This window comes from Limulus polyphemus, unplaced genomic scaffold (genome assembly GCF_000517525.1).
Source record: "Limulus polyphemus unplaced genomic scaffold, Limulus_polyphemus-2.1.2 Scaffold12, whole genome shotgun sequence".
Classification (NCBI taxonomy): domain Eukaryota; kingdom Metazoa; phylum Arthropoda; class Merostomata; order Xiphosura; family Limulidae; genus Limulus; species Limulus polyphemus.
In genome coordinates, this window is record NW_013665622.1 from 1,755,601 (window position 1) to 1,778,575 (window position 22,975).

Here is a 22,975-nt window from a genome sequence, read left to right on the forward strand (position 1 = left end):
GGAGAATTGGCGGGAGTTTTGCCATACGTAACTAACGTGGTAAGCTAGGCACGTTTTTACATTTAAACTCAATCCCAACAAACGTTGTCATTAAAATAAATATATAACAAATTTGTTACATGCAATACATATCTGACACTATAAGTTACGCATATTTTTAAATACAAATTTAATCTAAACAGCATTCATATTAAAAATAAATACATAACAATTATTTCGTTACAATTGTGTCATAGCCTAATATTTATTAAATTTTTACATATTTTGTAAATTTGATAGTTAATGGGTCCCTGCTCTTTACATGTTGAAATGTTTATAGATGAGTGGTGTTATGTTGTACTGTATTATAATATCTTTCAATTTTATGCATCCAGCAGCTGTGATTCTTTTAAACTTACAATATAATTTTATAATAGTGCTGTATTATTAAAAAACTGATAGTTACTAGATGTAATGACTGGCAATACACCGATCTTCAAAATGGCAGTATTTTATACAGTACTTGTGGTGGTGTTCTTCAGAAGGCAGGAGATGGAAATAAATTATTTATTTTATGAAATTTTGATTTGTTAAACAATGAACATTTAAATTCTTTTTAAGCTTCTTTTAAAGTAGATGATAATTTTATATTTATTTCATTATGATATTCTAGTACTTATAATTGTATTGCTTGAGTCAAAGGTAAATAAAATTTGGCACAGCAGTATGTCTGTGGACTTACAATGCTAGAAACCGGGTTTCAATACCTGTGGTTGGCAGAGCACAGATAGCCTGTTGTGTAGCTTTGTGTTTAACTTCAGACAAACAAAATGTCCTATCAGACAAAATTTATCTTGTCATAAAACTCCACCAAAGTAGTTCAAGACCTGGGGTGAGTTTGTTATATCAGTGTGGTGTTGACAAGCCAGTATACATGGTAAAATAATCAACGTAAAGTCAAATTCATTATATGCAACTAAGCTTAAAAAAATATTTGACCAGTCAATTGCCCTTTTTTTTTTCTTGGTGAAATGGCAAGAATATCTGAAGCAAGATTTATATCCTTCCTAACTACTACAGATATACAACTCTGTGTGCATGGAGAAATGTTTTTACTTGCTACTGAAATAAATTCTTTGAAAAATAGAGTTCTAAAGTACAGGTATTATATGTTCGAGAGATTTATTTTAGCACATATTTTAAATATGTATTTTATCATGTTTGAAATTTTTTTCTGTATTTCAAGTAAACAGTATTTTGTGCTTTAAAATATATTATAATGAATAGTCAATAGGGTTCAAGGAAAGCTTTTTACATTCCTCCAATAGAAATTGTACAACCATTTACTCCAATATGATTTGTTACTTGGATGTGAACAAAATATGTTACTAACCTATGTAGAAGTAACTGTAATATACAAAGTAAGAGTGAATTGGATTTTAAGGAAGGCAGAACTGAACATATTTATTGATCAACAAGGATAAAAGATGTGAAATCTCATAAATTTATGCTGAAATTTTTGATTTACACAAATCTTGTTAAGGTTACAACTGCACGAGAATGGGATTTCTTTTTATTTGGTTTGTTGGAATAGACTTTTAAAAATAGTTTTAGATAAAAATAGTGCTTGAAGGTAAACTTAATGGATCACAAATAAAAATACTTTGAGTTTAAAGCTTGAAAAAGTAAATAAAAATATATGGAGTTTAAAACTTTTCAAACTTAATTCGTTTGAAAGGAATATCACATTTCAAATTAACTTCAAAACAAGTTCTATCACCTGGTTTAACTTTTGTTTTTGAATTGGAAAAACTGAAGACTTACTTGTCATAGATAAAGAATTAAAAAAAAAGTAAAGCAACCAATAGAAACAGCATAAAAAGTGAATGTTTTAAGTATTTTGACAATGTTTTTTCTGAAGATAAGTTATAGATCAATAATGGGAAAAAGTGTCAAACTATTTTAAAGGAGTTAAGAGATAATTGGATCAAAAATGTGCAAGACAGATCAAGATATTAGGTTATAGTCATTAATACTATGCAATATGAAGAAAGTATTTCTCAATGATAAAACCTATAAAGAAAGATTAAAAAGATTTGAAATTATTTTAGATAAAAGCTGTTAAAATGCTAGATTTTCAACTAATAGTATAGAAAAGATACTGTATTTCTAGCAGTTGTTGTGTGTGTGTAGAATGTATGAATTACTAATAATGTTCCATACAGTCCAAGTTCATCCACACATCTCGTGAGTAAAGAAACTATTTCAAGTATTCTTGAGAATGTGTTTGTTTATTGTTAAGCGCAAAGCTATAAAATAGGATTGGCTATCTGTGCTTTGTACACTACAGGTATCAAAACCCAATTTTTAGCACCTATTGGGTATTCAAGAATTTAAATATATATGGTTAAGAACTGTTGCTTTTGTAAAGTTTTAAAAAGGTATTAAAGTGAGAAATAATTTCCTGCTTGTATCCTTAGGTGTTGTTTTACCATTCATAAAGGTACCTATTGATAGAGCCTTGTAAAGTAAATTTCAGTTTATAGGGAAGAATTAATTTACCTAGTCAAAATTTGTTGTTAAAAATTAATGATAAACTTTATCAACAAGTTAATGGTTTAACGATATGGATTCTTTTATCTCCTTTTTTTCTTAAGAATATTTTTAAAACAGTTAAATCAAGCTATTTTCAAACATGCTGGATAAAAAAGGTTTGTTGATACTTTCAAGGTATAGAGAAATGGCAAACATTTGTAATGGATTTTTTTTTGGAGTATGTTAAGAATAATAATGAAGGGCTTAAGTTTAACATGGAAACTCGTGAATATAGTTTACCTTCAAATGTATTAAAAAAAATAATAACATTTAATAGTACACAAATTTTAAATGACTGTCCCTAGTATGAAAATACAATAAAAAAATTGTTTTACTTAATAATTTTACTGTATAAAGATAAAATACTGCGAGACTGGGAACAGTCTTATACTCTACATATTTCAAGGTCTTACTGACTCATCGTTAGGAATGTAGTATTTTGCAGTAGTTAAGACCTATACACAGTTTCAAAAATCACGCGATCAATTTTACATAAAGTTCAGCGTAAAGAAATTCACACCATCTATTAATAACCTTTCCATCTGTTTTCATCCATATTTAATATTTTAAAATTATTTTTGTTACATTTGATTGCCTCGATAGATTTGCAGATATTATTACCATTAATATTTGCGGATTATGCTAAAATAAGTTTTTCCCATTGAATCATTTGTATAAATATTGTTACGTATCTGCTCGTTTGTTAATTTCCGGTATAAATTATTTCCGAGGAACTTCAGCGATACAAGCCCTTTCTTAATTAAAACTAGTTTATTCTTTCTCAATACAACTTTGTATTACACAGAATTTCCACAGTCACTTTAAACTTAACAACCTTTATAACACATGCTATAAATCACAGTGATTCACACACTTTACTTACAGTACCTACTGTTCGCTTGACTCAATTATCTTTATCTTCAATCTATCTGCATATCTCTTCAAATGCGCTGGTTTTCTCACCAGGCTTATATACTAAAAAAGAGGGTGTCTTGAACAAACTAGGAAATTCACGATCATTCAAGAAACTCTTCGCACACGCCACCAGTGCCAATGCGCCAGCAGCATCACGTGACTTCTGCTGTCGTAACAATATTCATGGTGGCTCAAGAAATGTAACATTCTGGAAAATTCTTCTCCACCTTTATAATATTTAAATATTAGTCTTTATGTTCCTTCCTTCCTTTAGCATATAAATAGGCTGAGCTTTCAGTGTAATGACAATCCTAATAATGGCAACAGCTGTTGCTGAAACTAACTGATTCGTAATTTTATCAATATTTCATTATGGTCAAAAATATCACCTGTTTGTGTTTCTAAAAAAATGTTAAAATATTATTGAATGTAACATTAATGTATAAGTGAAAACTGATATAGAATGATGACTGATAATGTTGATTCAGCTTTCATTACTTCAACTCCACTGTACCAATCTGTAACACATTAATATTAATCTTATTCACAGATAATTTAGATATTGTTTTAAATATTCACCAAATCTACAATGCCAGAACATTATTTCAACAGTACAACCACCATTATACTTTAACACTGTTAAAAACTTTATTATAAATAAATTTGATTTAAATGTGTTTTACAGTTGAATTATACTTGTGACAAATGTGATTTTAGATTTGATGCTTAGGCAGACTAGCTGATGCTTGATTTTCAGGAGGGTCGGGAACCTTTACAGCCAATAACACTTGATTTCTAGGAGACAGCTCAGGATCAAATAATGGTACCAAAAGGCTTGGTATACCTGTTTCATTAACAAAAGAACAATAAATACTGGAAAGTTAATTATCTTGTTATATATTAAAAACATAAAATTACACTGTATTTGAGATATGATTCTAACCAAACATTTTACCAACCTGTTAGAAATTAGATAATTAAACATTTTTTTTATCTCAGCAATCCCATTAAAACATAGAATTGTTTACCTATAAATACATCTCATTGTTTGGTCACAGATGTAAACTTGAAAATATCTATACTATTATTCTGCTTGTTGGTATGTATGACCGTTACGCTTTCTGATCGAGAACCTGCTGCATAAACATTCATAATTAGAATGTTTCCCCAAGAAAAACTGCCCATGCGCATTATTCACTCAATGACAAACAGTCTGCCTGCGGCAGAGAGCTGCAAAGCGCAGTGATCAAGTCGCTACAATTGGTGTATGAAACAAGAAATAACAACAAAAGGGGAATGTAAATATACTTTTCTAACCATTTTGTACAACAGAATATTAAAAACTTATCAAAGTTTTTAAAAAAGGTTTTATGTTAGGTCGTAGAATAACATTATAAGTTTATTTATCAATAGTATTAAGTACAGTAAAGTTTAGTCCTAACTAAACTAATGTAAAAACAAAAAATTTACACAGGTTACAGTGTTAATTTATCTCTTTATCGAACTTAGGCCTAACATAAGTTAAAGTTTTATAAAGTACGGCCTATATACAAGTGGATTTACACATTTCGTTGTCTATGATTACAATTCGTTTGTATTGTGCTAGAAATGTTATATTTAAAGAAGTACTATTACAATAAAGATAATTTGGCAGGAACTGTTTTGCGGATCTCTGCTAGTTTCTATTATAATTTGTGACATATATATTACAAAGAGTAGGAATGTTTGTAAAACAAAATCCAACATCACCTTTCTCATAGAGATACAACATTCGATCAATCAGAACTAAACTTTCGATCACAGGAGCCAAAAGCAAACGCAAGGAGTAAAACACAACTACATGTTCCCATTGCTCCAAACATGATGCGACCCAAGACGAGTTGACATCTTTATCAGGAATGTACAAGTTAATTCTGTTAAGAGCTTTCTGTACATATCTGCAAAAAACAAGAAAAAAGAAGTGTGCTTAAAAATTCTGCTGTTACTGTTAAGTATTGGAACTTTACAAAGTGAAAAAGTTCACCTTTAATCTTATGATCGTTTTCTGAAAACAACAAAAAGCTTATTTTAACATGAATGATTACTCTTGTACTTGCTGAGGAAGATTCCAGACTACAAGAATTATTTACGTTTCTGAAAAGAAATAAAGTATCACAAGCATACTTTCAGACATCTTCACCAAGGACTTAAGTATACAGCTTATGAGATATTATAAAACTTCTTTTAAATCAAAATATTTTAGCATTTGGTACTTTCAACCTAAGCAGCATCTTATGTGACATAACAGCTGAATGGTTAAGATCAGACACACCAAGACTAAGGTATAGCTATCTCTAATTTAGAATACTGGTTAGAAAGATGGAAGCTAGTCAGAAGCAACAACTGGCTACACAACTATTCCTAGTCAAATATAGTGGGATTGACTGTTACCTCTACGGTGGACCAACAACAAATGAGCCGTTCAGTGGCAAAAATAAAGATTGAATATTAGATCTTCCTATTCTTTATCTGACATGCTGACCAATATGCATACCCAACCCAAGTCGAAAGTTAAGTTATATCTAATGCATTATTTTCACATTATATTGTAAGGAAAAAGTTGGAACACAACTTAATAACAGTTAAGCTATGAGTTGTATAGGCAGCTTCACTGTATTCAGTAACAGTAACTTAAAAATTATCCATAAATTTCTTCATTTTTCAAGTCTTTGAGCAAAATACGAGTTTCTTATTTTAAGATGATTTTACTTACAAACTGGCTAATAAGAAGTTGAAGAGTGTACTGAAATAATTTTCCTTACATACAAGTTATTTTCTCTATGTAAAGAATTATACTGTTTTAATAAATATTTTCTAGTAAAAACCATAACATTAAGAACAGTTATCTTATATAAAAGAACCATTTAATAATCTGGAATCTAAATAATCAGAATGTTCATTTTATTTTATAAAAAAATTAGGTTTATCAATAATCATGGCAGAATAATAAATTCAAACAGATAAGTATCCATTTAAAGTTAGTTTCAGGGTTTCAAATTCTTATATCCTAGCTTGTCAAGATATAGGTTATTTCCATTTTAACAAGTGAAATCAGAAAATGAGGTTTTTCATGTTTAATAAATTTTATGTAATTGAATTATATGAAGAGCAGGGAAAAAATTATTGTTGTGCAAATGACTAAAAGCTGTTAAATTCATGTAATTACAGACATACAGTAATGGAAATATACAAGCATTGGCAACTAGATGGTGAACTGATAAATGGTACAAAATATTATCACAGAAGATACAAACAAAAGCAAAAACAGGATGTACAATGCATTAGTATTTTGTACAAGAGCACTTTGCTTTACACAAATCATTAAACCTTGTGTTTACGTGGCCATACAAGTTTTCTAAGCATGATTGTGTAATATTGTTCCAAATGCCCTGTATTACTCCATAAAGTTCAGCTAAATTGTTTGATCACCTTTTGACCTTCATAGGTTTTAAGTCCATACAGCTTCAAGAGTATTTATACCAGGACATGGTTGTGAGTTTCCCAACATATTTCACTACATTGCTGTATGCTGCCCAATGACTTTTGTGGAAAGATGGATCAGAATGTGCCTGTCCTTGTCAGCAGTCAAAGGGCCAACAATTTTGTGTAAATCACCAACATGATTGGCTAAGATACATCTCCAAACTTATACTGATTCCTCTACCATGCTTCATTGTAGATTGTATACATTGACTATAACACTGTTTTTATTTTAACTTTCAAACAATCTGTCAGTGATTGTTTCCAAATAATTCAAACTTGGATTCATCTGTAAAGAACACATGCCTCCAGTTTTGTTCAATCCACTGTTTGTGGTTTGATACCCATTTCAACATTTTGGTTTAGTTATCTCTTTTTCTGTGGCAGTTTTCAAGCAGCTACACATCCATTGAGACTTGTTCTAATGTATATCTTACAGCAAGGTCAGTGGCAATATCTGTACTCAACCATTGTCTATCCATAAAGAACATACTCTGAGACACTTAGCATCACTTTTGGAGAGTTTTGGCTTTCTACCTTAATCACTTCTATTATCAACAGCATTAGTTTCGTGTGTTCTTTTCAGAATCTTACATACAACTGCTAGGAAAATATGAAGTCTGGCCACAATGTTTCATATGAAATACCCTTGACAACCCAAATATTTGATTTCTACATGCTTGTCGTATGTTATTTTAATCTTGGGAGCCATATTTTATACATATTTAAGTCCTATCTAGCAATATTCTTACTTGTGCAAACCTTTGAATTTGAATACATGTACATGGATAATACTACTCCATATGATATACTACTCATCATTTTATCCATCTATTGATGTTACAGATTATAAAATTAATTATAATATTGCTTAGAAATCTATTACACTTTGGTAACATTAAATAAATTCAAATCAATATTAAAAATACTTTAAACTAATGAAGAGAACAATTATTGGAGTCAAGAACAAAGACCCACATGATTCTGAATACATAAAATTGCTAATTTTAAACAATATTTGTTAATCACAATTTTTTTCAACAGAAAAACTCAAACTGTTTGAAAAAATGATTATAGTAACAATTTATGTAGAAAGTATTAAAACAATGTTAAACAAACTAAGGAGATTCAAAAACAAAAACAGGCAAGACGAAACTAATTCAAAACGCAAACAAAAGTGAGAATTGAAAACAGATAAAGACATATGTAATCTTTTTTCTAAGCAGCATTCTTCACAGACTTTAGAATTAAATGGGTGATATGGTATATGTTCCAATGAAAGGATTATGCTACACAGAGCATGAGATCATCATAGAAATGCTCAACAACATGTGTATGCAAAAAGGGATTGTGAAGAATAGAACAACAGCTTCATGGATTATGACCACTAACTGCATCCACTGGTAGGTACCTTTCTATTTTTGGAGTTTCATGTTAAATGATCAAGAGGATGAAATCAGCTTGTCGCCAAGATTAAAGAATCAAACATTGTGTCTATTAGAGGAGAAGAAAATAACAGTACTGCTTCAAGGGAAGTCATTACTCTTTCAACTCCTTACTAAACAGAGTAATGCAATCTTTATCAATGTCTATTTACCTTGATTAAAAAAAAAAAGAGGTTTCTAAGCCAGCATGGGTTAGCCCTTTATTTGGTTATAAAATATGTAATTAAATAAAAGATGCTTTTCTGAAGGGGACCAAAAAAAACAAAGTTATTTTTCACACTTTTCTATGGTCATCATAATGTGCATTTCATAAATCCAGATAGGATTAGTTTAGTTTATCTATTTGTATGTTCTGCTTTTTTTTAAAGTATTTTTGAGTCAGACCTTTCATGCACCACTTAGTATTTTTAAGAAATTTTTTCCATTTCACTTGAATTTTCTTTTTTTAATGATACAAGTACAAATTAGTAAGTGAATATTATACTAATTAAGTAACATAATCAATGAATTACACTGATGCTCTTTAAACATTGAATAAATGTTCTAGACTCATTTTCAGCACTTGAAAAGAAAAAACCTTCTATGCAAATATGTTAGCAAATATTTCTTATAAATCGTACTATAGTTTTTGTTTTGAGTAATCTACATAAACAAGCCTCAAATTCTTTAACATCGTTTGTAATACCATGGCATAGCAAACATAGTATAGTAATTGAAATAAGAAATTGACACTCTTACTCTGTAAATGTAATTCTATCTGCATGATTGACACTTCGAAGTCCATAATGACGTTTCTCTGGATGATGTTTGTTTATCAATGCTTCAAGGGTGGCTCTATAGCAATGAATTTTTAAGGAACTAGCATTTTCTAGACAAGAAATATACAAAACATCAATGAAACAATTAAGTCATTTTTATATACTTTTAAATCAGAAATCTTTCATTCATTATTACAAGCTAAAACAACTGAAAAATCAAATGACAAGATAATAAGAATGAATGCAATAACTAGCTATTGTCAAAATAAATATTAGAGCAAAATTTAAAGTAAATATTCTTATAGTGTACAATGTTGCAAGAAAACACTTTACAGAAAATGCTTTAACCATTCTCACTATACTCTCAGAATTATTTTGTATTTACCTTAGTTTTCTAGAAGGAAGCTCATTAAATCCATTTAGCCATTTCATTTCTAGAAAATACATATAGTTTTGAATACTATTATGAATTATTCCAAATTTTGAGGCAAGCTTTATTTAAAGCATTGCACCTTCATGACTTCTTGAAAGGTATAATTTCACATTGATATGAAGCAGGGCCTAATTCACATGCTTGGAAAATATATTTTGTTTTATTCATGAATTCTTAAAAACTTCTGTAAGCTAACCATAGAGCACATACAATAAAATCAACATTATTGAAGACAATCCAGTAAAGCAAACTAACTAGAAATATTTAGTGTTAAAATCTGTATACCAGAAAAATAAAACCTGTTATAATGAAATTAAATTGAATTATTAGTTTGGTATCCTTGCTATTAATGATAAAAAGCTAGAACACACCTGAATTAATAAAAATACTTTACATTTAAAACACTTAATCCCAATAAAAAACATCCTCAATGATTAAAATATCGTTAGACCTATTTCCAAGTTTTCCCCAAACAAACTAACTGCTCAACACTATAAATAGCTTCAAACCTCATAAAATTGTTTTTAATTTTCACTAATGAAATATTATACGAGCTTTCATATCTTTATTATTATTATTACATTTTTATTACAGATATTATTTACCATTATTAGCTGGCCTTACCTCGTGAAATATTATTTGGCTTTTGTTTGTTTTGAATTACGTGCAAAGCTACATGAGGGCTATCTGTGCTAGCTATCCATAATTTAGCAGTGAAAGACTAGAGGGAAGGCAGCTAGTCATCACCACCCTCCGCCAACTCTTAGGCTACTCTTTTACAAACAAATAGTAGGATTGATCATCACAATATAATGCCCCCACGGCTGAAAGGACAAGGATATTTGGTGGGATGTGGATTCAAACCCATGACCCTCAGATTGCGAGTCAAGCACCCTAGCCATTATTGGGCTTATTGTAAAAAATTATTGTTAACACAAGATATTTAACTGATAAAATAATGCATTTTTGTCTTTATAAGTAAGAATGTAAGAACAATACATTTAATTAGATATTCTTATTACTAGTTTGATTCATGTGTGTAGCTTGTTCTAATTGAAAGTTAATATTAAATATTTGTGTATCCTACAGTCTTGTTTATGTTTTAATATGCTGTAAAAAAAAAAAGCACAACATTGTTTATTTTGAGCCTAACAAAGTTATACTGATACCAAATATTTTGAAACTGAAAATAATCAGGATTTCACCTTGTAGGCTTTTTAAAAGCTTGAGTGGTATCTTTTAGTTCTTTAACTTAATGTTTAACAGTTAAATTGTGCAGAATTTTATACCAACTGAAACAAACTTACACAAGAATATATACATAAGCAAATGCATTTACCTTTAAGTTTCTTGCTGTATTTCTCAATGGCATGGCAGGCTACTTCTAGTGCCTCGTAACATAATTTGTGTCCAAGTTGATTTCTGATACATGAGCTTAAAGGATAACCACATGCTAAACCAGCACTATCAAATAAGAAAAGATAAGCATAAACAATTTATTCAAGGTAAATTAGCTTTATTAAAGGATTGTTTTAACTTCCTGGACATTTATCTATTATCCTTTTTTCTTCAGATGATCACAATACAATAAAAAATATTTCTGTACCTTATATACTTCAATCAACTCTAGTTCCATCTGATATTTCTTACAAAATTTAACCGAACTTTTACATTTTTGAAAGATTTACTTGTGTATTTTACATTGTAGTCTTGCTTATGTTTCAATACACTGAAAATAAAAAGCTCTACACTCTGAGCCTCACAGAGATTTAGTGAGCTTATTTCTCACTGCCTACTTCCACAGCAAGCATAACCAGTCTTTGTACAAGTCATCCTGTTTCTATAACAAGGTAAAAAAGGTATAATTTCACTTTAACACTACTTTTATAAATTATACTTGTGTGTTTTAACAATATTTGTCTTTCTGATTTTTTTTCTTCCCTTTTTTCTATTTTGTGCAAAATTAATTAAGCCATAGTTAACAATTATTTCAAGTCTTATTTGTCCCATTGAACACAGTGAAAACTACAAAAATAATACAAAAGAGGCTAGAACTCTACAATTTAAACACTGAAATATGATGCACATTTCACACATTTATTCAAATATATTCATCTTGATAAATCCCATGAATGTTTGCTCAGTAAAAGTATTTAGTTTTAAGATCTCATTATGTATGCCAATAACAGCAAGGCCTTTTACTCAATGGAGCAGAACTTATTAGGCAGGCTGGGCTACAAGGTATAAAACCTTAGTTGATACACTTTATACAGTCTTGTATGATACATCAAATCCTACAATGTATAATGACTAAGCTTGTAACTATTTCTACGATCTTATAAGACTATCACACTAAAGCTATTAGGATAAATTGGCTTTCCATAGAAAGAACCTCAGTAAAACTGCAAGTTCAATAAAACAGTATTTTATTATCTGTATAGTCAGTTTTTTCTACTTTTAGCTTATAATTTATATATATATTTTAAATATCTTTAGACACATGTGACTATGACAACAAAAAAATTCCTTAGGGTGAAGGAGTGGCCAGCCTATAGTTGAAAATAAATGGTTAATAAAAGTTTAAGCTACAAAGAGTTACTATCATGCTGATCATTGTCTATCTGAAAGTTGAGAGAAAAAATAAGTGTTATTTATTTTTGGAAAACAAATTTAAGAATACAAATAAAATTGTTTACGACTACATTTGGTAAGACTCTCTTGATAATAAAATATGTTTTATGAAAAGTTACAACCTTTTTGCATTTGTTTGAAACAAAGTTTGGTAGAATTGTTCCAGAACAGAAGAGTGAACTTGTTCCATTTAAACTATATTACTTGGCTTGACAAAAAACTTACATGTCACAGTATTTACCTGGTAATATCTAACTTCATGTAACAACATCCTACTGATAACAAAGTTTTTGCTTCTGAAGTTTCTGTAAAAAGTCGTAGCATTGTTGAAGCAAGATTTCCACAAGTGTGTAGTCCGATGAGACCAAAATGAGCCTGTGAACATTTAACTAGTAAGTTCAGCTACAGGGATAATCACTGTTGCAAATTTATTGTTTGATACAGAAAACTACAATAATTATTCCTCATTTAATTTTCAAAATTAAAAATATAATTTAATTTTAAACACTTATTACCTTTCTAGTATGTAAAATTTGTAGGAATCATATTGTGACATGTTCTATCGCTTCCATCATTTGGCAGACTCATTTATAGATTACTTGGTGAAAAAAAAATGTGAAAGTAAGTCCTCATAATGATAAAAAAATTAGTTTAATTCTTCCTTAACATTTGCTACAGGCTACTATCACTTGTACAAAAGTGTAGGCCTAAATTCACAAATGAAGTTTTCACTTTCAAAAGAAATTTACTCACCAACAGTAATATGAATAATATACAAAAACACTTACGTGTACAAATTCACAACTAATCAATAGAGTAAATGAATATACATAACAAACTGAAAACTGACACAATGCTCCACTGGTTCTCATATTTATAATGTATCCTTTGTAGATCTTAATCGAATTTACGACATCTCTAACTTACTCACCCTCCAGCTAACATTTAAATTAATATACTGAAAATATAGCTAACAATAATACATAACTTTACTTATAAAATCAACAATTTATATGTATACAATCAAATAAAAGGAAAGAATACATAAATTAAGAACATAATAATTGTTTGAAACTTTTAAATATTTCATAGCTAGGTTTTTAAAAGTATAAAATAAAGTAATTGAATTACTATATTCAAATAAACTGATGATCTCAATTTTTATATCTTCAATTCAACTTTTCTAAATATTATTCAGTAGAATAAAAGATGAAAAATTTTATCCAAAGATTTTTGTACGTCAATTCCATCGAGTATATTTTCAATTCAAATATGTTTCATGGAAAATTAAGTTTATTCTCAATCGGAAAAACACTATTTACATTATACTTTACACTAAGTTACAAAACCATATATATACATATATATGTTATTTGTAGTAATAACTCAAAAACTACTAGTTCCTACCACATCACTGTAGAGGTTATCTTTTACTGATGGCCAAGAATCACTGAGGACCTAAAAAATGTGAAGAGTATTATATTTTAGCTAGGTATTAAAAAGTTCCATTTCATGGTACTACAAAACAGATTGCAGATTAAGCCTCATACATCTGAGCTTAAACAAAACCTACTAGTCAATATAAATTGGAAAAATATCCCCAACTATTTCTACTTTAATCTTCAAGTAGCTAGCACAATAGCTGGACTGAAATGTAAAACACATTACATGACTTTAACAAACTATCTTAATTATCTGATTAAATAAGAATAAGCCCTAGTTCTTAATAACAACTAAATATAGTATTATTCACAATTTATAGTCACATACTTTATAATTTCTGATTTAATTGTGCAAAATTACTCATATAATAATAAAACTGTGAAATTCAGGTATAAGCATACATTTATGACCACAACCATTAAGAATGAAGAAATGTGATTTCTACTTTTAAGCCTCATATGAAGGGTTAATCACTTGTACATTTTCTGCTAATGAAAGGCTACAGCTAAGGGAATTAACTTTGTATGTAAGTATTTTTTTTAAGAAATTCCATTATGCCAATTAGTTATTCTGTGAAAAGTTTGACTTATAATATTACATGGCAAAAGCCAGTTATTGTATGCACAGATTTACTAATGATAGATATAGGTACTAAATCGGTTAGTTGGAAATAGTGTAATATTATATTATAATATGATTGATACCAATGTGAATCAAAACCTTTTATTTAATTGACAAATATGAGATTCCTCCATTAAAAAAAAAATCATCTAACAGCTTGGGAACAATTAACACTTTGTCTGTTGTATGCCACAGACAATGAGGTCTTTTGTTCAGTACAACAGAGCTTACGAGGCTAGCTGGACTACAATATACAAAGCCTTAGTTGAAATGCTACTTATACAGTCATGTATGATACATCAAATCTTACTGTGTATAATGCTCAAGCTAGGGAAGCATGATTTGTTAGTGTTATTATAATGTGATACTAATGAATCATGCTTTTCCAGCTTAGGCATTTATACACGATAAGTACTAAAACAGTGGTTCTATTCATTACCTCTTATCTTGAAAGCTAACACCTAAGAAATTTCTTTAATTCAAATGTATGTTAATAAACATAATATGTTACGTTATTTCTACTTGTAATTCAACTTTTATCACCTGTAACAGATCTTCTTGAGTTGAAGAGGCTGAAACACAGTAACGAAGGTGTTTTGGAGGTTGATGACTGCAAATTGCAAATTTTTTATAATTGTCAATAAGTTCATTGCTAATATCCTCTTCAACTGAATATGCTGGTCTTTGTTCCTTCTTCTTCAAATGACTTAAGGCCTTATAACGGAAACAAAACCTATGGGATTTACTTGCAAAAATAAATTTTATGAACACACACAAATATTTACATGAAAACTTTATACAGAGCTGTGTGTCTGATATCAAATTAATTGTTCTTTTTTATGATTGTTGAAAGAAAATAAAAGGCAAGGAAATAATGCACTGTTTTTATAATACATCATTATAGATCTATTTTTGGTCAATGCTCTTAAAGGAAACTATAATTGAAAAATATTTTCCTCTGAAGCAGATAAATATAATTACAGTGCTAAAGTTTATATTATGGCTTGCTATTTTATAGTCACTCAGTAACATCATGTACCATAAACAACATTTATTATCAGAGTGAGAATATTAAAAGAATAAAATGTTGAAAAAGAAGCTATCTATATATTTCAGAGCAACATTCATCATTTTAATGTATTTATATATTTTATTTGTATACCCTTGTATGTTAATTTGAAAATTTTATATGACAAGCAAACGTACCTGTCCCTCAGTGATGAGAAAAGCTTAAATTAGTCTACCAAAAGTACCTGTCTCCAGTGACAGGAAAAGTTTAAGTTAATCTATCAATTTAAATTATTTCACAGACTTTAAAAAGGTTAATTGTGTTGCACTCTTGGTTTCATTCAGAGTCAAAGCTCTGAGCTACTTATATAGCCCACAGCACAAATAATTGTTGAGCATTTCAGCCATTCTAAGAGTCACTAAACAATAACATACAGAACATCTACATTCTTATTATTTAAGTTACATCACATTTTGAAATGTAAATGATAGTGATTAATTCCTAACAATATAGTGTAGAATATTGTGCTTGCAAAATAAAATTTGGCATCAGCATTATTCATGCCTGTTTTCCTGTCATTTCAAAAGTGAACAATGAGCTTTGTCTGCATGTGCAGCTTTTCAATTGCAGCGTGTAAATGAGAGACAGACACCACGGTTCACAATATATACAAGGTTTTACTTTATGCTTTATATTCATTACTTATTATCAGGCTTATTTTTATGGTGTAGCTCATTTAGACTTCTTTTTTTTTAAATGACCTTTTTTTGTTGTTGTTGAAAAGAACATCCTAAGAAATTTATTTTTGAGATGCCAGATGCTTCCAGGTTCTTTTTTGGCCTGATCTTCGCCTCCAGCTGTTTCCAAGTTCTTTTTTTGGCTTGGTCTTCTCCTCCTATACCACTGGCTGTGCTTACAATATTCCTCAAATTTTCTAGCTGTATTTTGCTGAGATATGAAATACTTTTGAGCTCCAGTTCTTTTGTGGTTACAAAAATAGCACTGCTTATTATTACTAACAGGTATTAAGTATTAATATTATAATTAAATAGCTTGGATTTCTAAATATAACTACAGGACAAAGACAGAGTGTTCATATGTCTATAGATATGTAACTATTAACTAACTTGATCATCTAACTTCTGAGCTCCTGAGACATGCTGTTCTTCTGCTTCTACAGTTGCCACTTGAAGACCATAGCCAAGAGCCAATAAACGAGCAAGATGGCCTTGACCAGAACCCACATCAATAACCCGGTCACAATGAATTTGTTTAAGCACCGAGTCAATAACCTAAAATATTTAAACATCACAACTAAATGTATCAAAGCCCTTTTAAGTGTCAAATTATTAGAAGTTGGAGATTCAAGCTTCCCTGTCTTGAAAATAAAAAGATACAGTCTAGTTTTGTTAAAGATAACACAATAAGATAATTTTTAGGATTAAAGACTGACAATTAATATATTTTTTTATTTTACAATATTGACCATAAATAACTGTTTTAAATGTAGACCCTTAGTTACAAACATACTTAAAAGACAAGCTTTCAAACATTTATTACAACATAATAAAGTAAAAGTGATATAAAATTAAAAAATAAAAAACTAGAAAAGCATCATCTAAGTATAAAACTTTTATTGGTCAACAATTCAAGGAAATACTTTTTGTCAAACCTTGAAAAAGCCCGTTAGCACAACAGGTTAAACCACGACTTAACAATGAGTACTGTCTTGAAATGTTATGCAATAAGTTATTTGCTTAGATGATATTATTCCACTTAGTTTTTCCATAATAAAAAAAAAGCTTTTAACTATATATAGAAGCTGCCAACTGTTATGTCTGAAGTAAAAAATCAAATAATATTCAGACTGTTTCTACAATATTAATAATTTAATTCTTAGTCTACATAAATAAACAACTGATGTGAAACTTCTTCCAATTGTTAGATTATATGTATTGTTCAACAATTTATTTTTCATGTGGTTTCAATTTTATTCATCCTTTTAAGAAACTTAAAAGAGAATTATTTGAACATACAGGTACCTTGCTAAATTAATTTCCACAATTACAAATGATCTTCTAAGTAATATACAGTAAAAATTCTGCATCTTGTAATTTTAAACACTTTGTATAAGAGAAATATGGATAACCTGAGTCAATCTCAAAATTTCATGCTGTTTCTTCGGTTTTACTCGTCTTCTGAAAATATGTTCCAGGTTTACATGTTGGCCACCAGCAGCAGATAATTCATCCACAGTTTTCAACCATTTTATTTTAGAAGCTTCAGTCATACCTGTAGAAACAATACAAAAAAAACTATTTTTTTCATTTCTATATATTGTAAGTCAACATAATTGAATAATCAGTAACTCAACTTTCAAACAGATTTCAAAAGACAACTAAAATTAAGCTCTTTCAAAAAGATGATTCTTCTTCTTCCTGAAGAAAAATAACCAACTATTCAAAAGTATTCAAATTTCTGGGTAATTTTTCTATGTAATTCTTTTAGTGATTCTGTGTGCTAATTCTTTCATAACCAGTCAACTTTGAAGCTTTAGTATCAAGATAGTTATATAGTTACTAAATTCGTGTATAAATATTTACTGGGTCACTTCAAAGATAAGCTCCACCCCATAATTAGCTAAGCAGGCAGGACTGCTATTATAATGCAAAATGCTGGCATAGAAGGAAATGAGAAGAGATTTTTTTTAAACATATATTAACAGGCAGGGCTGATTTAGGGCAGCCGCCCTGGGGCTAGTGGGATATTCCAAAGCTCACTAGAAATGCATACTACTTAATGAGCTAAAATGGCTACTGCTTTTCCATGGAATCATGAAGAAATTTGTCACCTAAATTTCTTTTATGAAAAGTTAGCAAAAGTTAATAAATAGAATGAAATGGGGGCCCGATGATATTACTGGGCCTGGGGCCAAAAGATTTATTAAACTGGAGATTCATACATCTCCATCTAGGTGGAGTCACTACGTAAATCCATCCAATTCAAATTGGTTTACAATAAAGCTTCTTATTGCTGGTGACTACAGCCGAGCATAAATAAGTGCTCATAACTGTTTTTCCTCAAAAACAGAATATCATAAAGCTTCACTTTCAAATACAAAATGAATTGAATCAAAACTATGAAAGTAATCGAATATTATAAAACTAATAACAGAGATATCTTGAAGGCTAGTTGGATATTGCATTATGTTTTATTATTACTAGGAGTGTGTATCTCATTATAGTAGTCAACACGATACGTATCTAGATACAGAAGTTTTACCAATGGTTTACTAATATTATCTATATTACTAACAATGTCTTATTTAAGTACTTCACATATTTTATAGTGCTTTTTCAAATTCTCAGGTTTGATCAACTAACTGGTAGTTAGCAAGAGAAGTAAAATAAAAGTTAATATCTGTCTATCTATTTTTTATTGTTAATTTATTATGTTACTTTGCATTTAATGTTTTTGATGAACGAAATGAAAACAACATGTAGTACTCAATACTCTTCTTCCTTTATTGAGCCATTAATTTTTAGCAAAAATTTTTTGTTAGAAATTCAGATTTTTTACTGTACAAAAGGTCTTATAATGTTTACTGAAAGCTTGCCATATTTTGTGAAGATACATAAATTATATTGTATCAGATGATGTATCAATACAATCATATCAAGGTTTCATGATACCAATACTAGTATTGTATCGCTGTATCACCACATTTTTAATTATTACTCCTTAATTGTTTTTGACGTAAAATAAAGTCAGAATTAACTTGTCTAAAAACTTTTCCCACAAGAGAATGATGTGACAAAAACTTTATTCTTGGTAAAACTTGGTAGAAAATCTACTTCTGAAGACCATGAAACATGAAAAAACATTATATGTAATTGATTTATGAAACTTTTCAATGTCACTAGATTCATAGACCACATTTTCTACAATGCTAGAATCAATCCCCGCATTTTCCTTCCTCAACACTAAGATACACCAGATGAAGACTTAAATAAAAAAGCAATATTAGGTACATATTTTGAATGATATAATTGCTTAAAATAAAATTGATAGATATAACTATTCGACTGAGACCCTATTTGTTATATGAATTATTTGATATTAAACTTAATCTTATTCAACCAATTTAAATTTCTTTTAACAATTACACAGGGTTACATTGCTCTGTGACTAACATTGCATTAACGTGTTTATCATCATGTTATCTAAAACCTAATTATTTATTCCAATAACCCTTTGCTGAGAAAACAATGTTTACAACTGACATACTTCAAACTGTAAATTTTACAAAACATGTGTTACATTAATGTTTTTATGAATAGTTATTTGGATTATGTTTTGCTTTCTCATTTGTGTGCAGCATTTTTATTTTACATATCTAGTTAGATTAACAAGATATATTATTTTCCATGTGATTTACTTTGAAGTGGTTATTTCATTTTTTTTTGTAGTTTACTGAAAGGGTTATTTTATGTTAAACCTTTTATGCAACTGTGATGGGTTTATTTTGATTGTATGTTCATTTAATAAGTTTTATTCTGTATAATACTGAAATTATTATTTGTTTGTTAAAGGGTTTGAATTAGTAATGTCTGCCTATGTTAAAGGTTTTGCTGAAAAACAAAAAGTTCCTTATAACTAACTCTCATTTCATCTAAATTATATTCCTAGATCTGCACTGAATAACAGCAGAAGAAACAAACAATTCATTCTAATGCACTTGTTACAGCAATTATTACTTTATGCAGAGTCCTCCTTCAATGTACTTAAATAAGAAAGTCTTACTCTTGATCCACTCAGAATTATCTGAGTTCATGATGTTTTTTAACATCGTCATGGTGTACAAGTGTAAGGATGATAGGTTAAACCAATCTTCTACCCAGTTAACATAACCCAAAGGACATATATACATGTGAAATGTAATCAAATTATAGATCCCAATTATAACTCTATATGTAGGTGTAGACAGCATTTAAGTTAATATAAATATCATCCCAGCAACATGTTCATTATTGAGAACTTTTAAGCTTTCTCAATTACATATAAAGAGAATGTAAGATAATTCAAAATACAGGGAACATAATAACGAGCATTACCATTTGATGCAACAATGGCTCAAACCTGATAGATTATTGTGACCCTAACAAAAGTATAAACAAAGAATTAAATTAATTAACCACATTAAATTTTTAAAAAATCACAAAAAATGGATTATAACTTTTACAATAGAGGACAAAGCAAAAACCATGGTCCCCACAAATTATTCTTACTGATGAATAATTAGACAAAACATAAATAAAAAATACCTTTTTGATGTGGATAACCAGGTATGATCTTATTCAAAAATAAGTGAACAGCTTCTGGTGAGCTTATGGGCTTTCTTGTAAGTGCTAATGCACATACTGTTGCACGGAAAGCTTGTAAACTCAAAGGCCAAACTTGCTTATAGCTAAAAAAATTTGGAAATTGATACAAGTGCATTAATATAAGAACAGTAATTCCACAGTTTTTATGAAAAGTTAGCAATATTGATTAAGTAATTTTAATTATAAGGATTAGCAAACTACAAGGATTATAAATGGGTTTTACAAAAATTGATAATTTCAGACTTCAAAATGATCTTAGCATGATTTTTATATACCTTTTACATAAAATCATCATGAAATACTTCCTCTATTTAAATATCTATTCCTCTTTACATTCACTATATTTTAAACACAATGTTAAAATACTTTTTGATAAAAATACTTCTAAGCACTTAAAAAACTGAAATAAGCCATACAAAATATTTCCTTCACTTAGCCAATCACCAAGCTCTTGAGGATCAATACTAGATAGAACAGAAGACCAGCATAGTGGCAGCTTGCTCCAGTGATTCTCAGTAAAAAAGTCCTGTTCAAGCATCATTAAAAATATTATAAATTAACAATAAAATAAATTAGTATACAAATGATTAACATTAAAAGCTCCTTACAACTTAAACCTGACTGGCTAAACTCAAGAAAAAAGATCCACTAAATATATTCTTAAAAATTAATTATTCAATGTATTACTAAATGCAAAGAAGCTATTAAAAATCAATAAGACAACACAGTTAACTCAAAGTATACTTTGTACAGTGTTAACAACACCAACTGCAATTCGGACATCATAAATTTAAATAAGTGCTATAGATTATTGACACTGTACCAAAACTAAACATTTTTCTCTTTTTAATCAACATACTATAGTTTAATATATATATGTGGGCAAATTCATATAATATTTTCCCAGAAATTGTTAAAACATTTAGTAATAACATATTCCTTTTACAATGTTAATGGTGATTAACAGTGACTTCCTCTACTTTAAAACAGTGTATTAAATGTGGATTATTTATTTGCAACACTATTCAAATGAATTGGTAAACATTTAATTTTATCAACTTTACATATTTGTGGCAAAAACTCACAGATGTTTATCCATCAAACTTTTAGCTATATATGTACATGTGTGCCGCAAATTACAATAGATTAGGATATTAAGAAATCTACCCTGGCCAGGCTTGAGCTCAAGATCTATGGCTCATACTTGTGCCCTCAGACAAATACTTAAATGACTGGAAGGTTAGGATTTAAAGTCTCAAAGCAGCCAAGTCCAAATCTAGTTCATTATATATCTCCCCTCTACTAAATTCAGGTGACATCCTTGTCTCGACTAATCGTGAACACTTATGGATTCAACCGAGTGACTTAAAACAAACGAAGAAGTCTGGCCACCGTATGCCTAAGTAAAGAACTTTATATTTCAAACTACACTTATGTTTTCCTTTACTATCCATGTTCAATCTATTCTATGCTTTACAGTTCTGAAATGTTGTAGGAATTTTGGCTTTTCTTCTACTTCTAGATATCATTATCAGTCTATTTGAATAGTGAATACCACATCACTTGAATTCAAATCATTTATTAACTAACATAGATCTTGTTAGAGTAGAAGAAATATATTTAAGAGACTGATCTTATTTATATATTTAAATTTAGCTAACCATAACACGTATTAGAAAACTTTCCTTCAGGCCTATGGGCAGTCTGTTTCACAAGAATAGGAAAGAAAACATGGTGATTAGAAAAACTTGTCATTCAAAGAACTAAAATAAAAAAATAGAGAGAGAATTAACATACCAAAACAAAGGCTTCTGTGAGCCAGGAATATTCATTAAGGAACTTGATCAATAACAATGAGTACTGTTTTATCCATTTAATATTTTCGTCATTGCAATGCACCATTTTAAAACTTAAGAAAAAAATCCTGGCTTCGTTTGAATCATTTATGGTATAATAACAATCTATAGGCGTTGGTTTACCATGAAGCGTTCTGTTACGTGCAATTGGAAGCAGGTTATAATTAGTGTGACAGACTAACCACTCTAGATAAGTCCGAATCTAACTTAATACTTACGTACTAGTAAGTTGTCACTAAAATTTTAAAACACTGTTAGCCAAACTAAAGTCTAACTATGTGTCTTTAAGGCATTTTGTAGAATATAACAATAATATTCATATTACTGTAGCTTTTAACAATCGTGCACGTTCACCGCTTAGAATCATGAAAACCATGCTAACTACAC

General features: G+C 29.3%; 1 protein-coding gene across 2 annotated transcripts; it reads right to left on the reverse strand.

Moving 5' to 3' along the window:
• Window positions 1-3,571: 3,571 nt before the first annotated feature.
• On the reverse strand, window positions 3,572-22,963 carry LOC106478812 (protein RRNAD1-like). Of its 2 annotated transcripts, none has more exons than XM_022382756.1 (12): window positions 22,530-22,963; window positions 21,149-21,258; window positions 20,673-20,815; window positions 17,498-17,640; window positions 16,476-16,640; window positions 14,883-15,053; window positions 13,683-13,733; window positions 12,517-12,650; window positions 10,984-11,108; window positions 9,192-9,321; window positions 5,239-5,426; window positions 3,572-4,333 (listed from the first exon to the last, which is right to left on the reverse strand). In XM_022382756.1, the coding sequence occupies exons 1-12, from the start codon at window positions 22,632-22,634 to the stop codon at window positions 4,203-4,205; spliced, it is 1,596 nt and encodes a 531-aa protein (XP_022238464.1). In that variant the 5' UTR covers window positions 22,635-22,963; the 3' UTR covers window positions 3,572-4,202. The 2 variants fall into 2 exon arrangements, with proteins under 2 accessions (XP_022238464.1, XP_022238471.1); XM_022382763.1 differs by lacking the exon at window positions 22,530-22,963 and adding an exon at window positions 21,477-21,530.
• Window positions 22,964-22,975: the final 12 nt, after the last annotated feature.

Bases quoted from the DNA above. Each gene is read 5' to 3' on its own strand.
- LOC106478812 (XM_022382756.1), bottom strand. From the start codon at position 22,634: ATGGTGCATTGCAATGACGAAAATATTAAATGGATAAAACAGTACTCA. The intron at 21,259-22,529 runs GTATGTTAATTC...ATGCTTGAACAG, and splicing joins TCACAGAAGCCTTTGTTTTG to GACTTTTTTACTGAGAATCA. The intron at 12,651-13,682 runs GTAGGAACTAGT...AAATGTTCACAG, and splicing joins ATAACCTCTACAGTGATGTG to GCTCATTTTGGTCTCATCGG.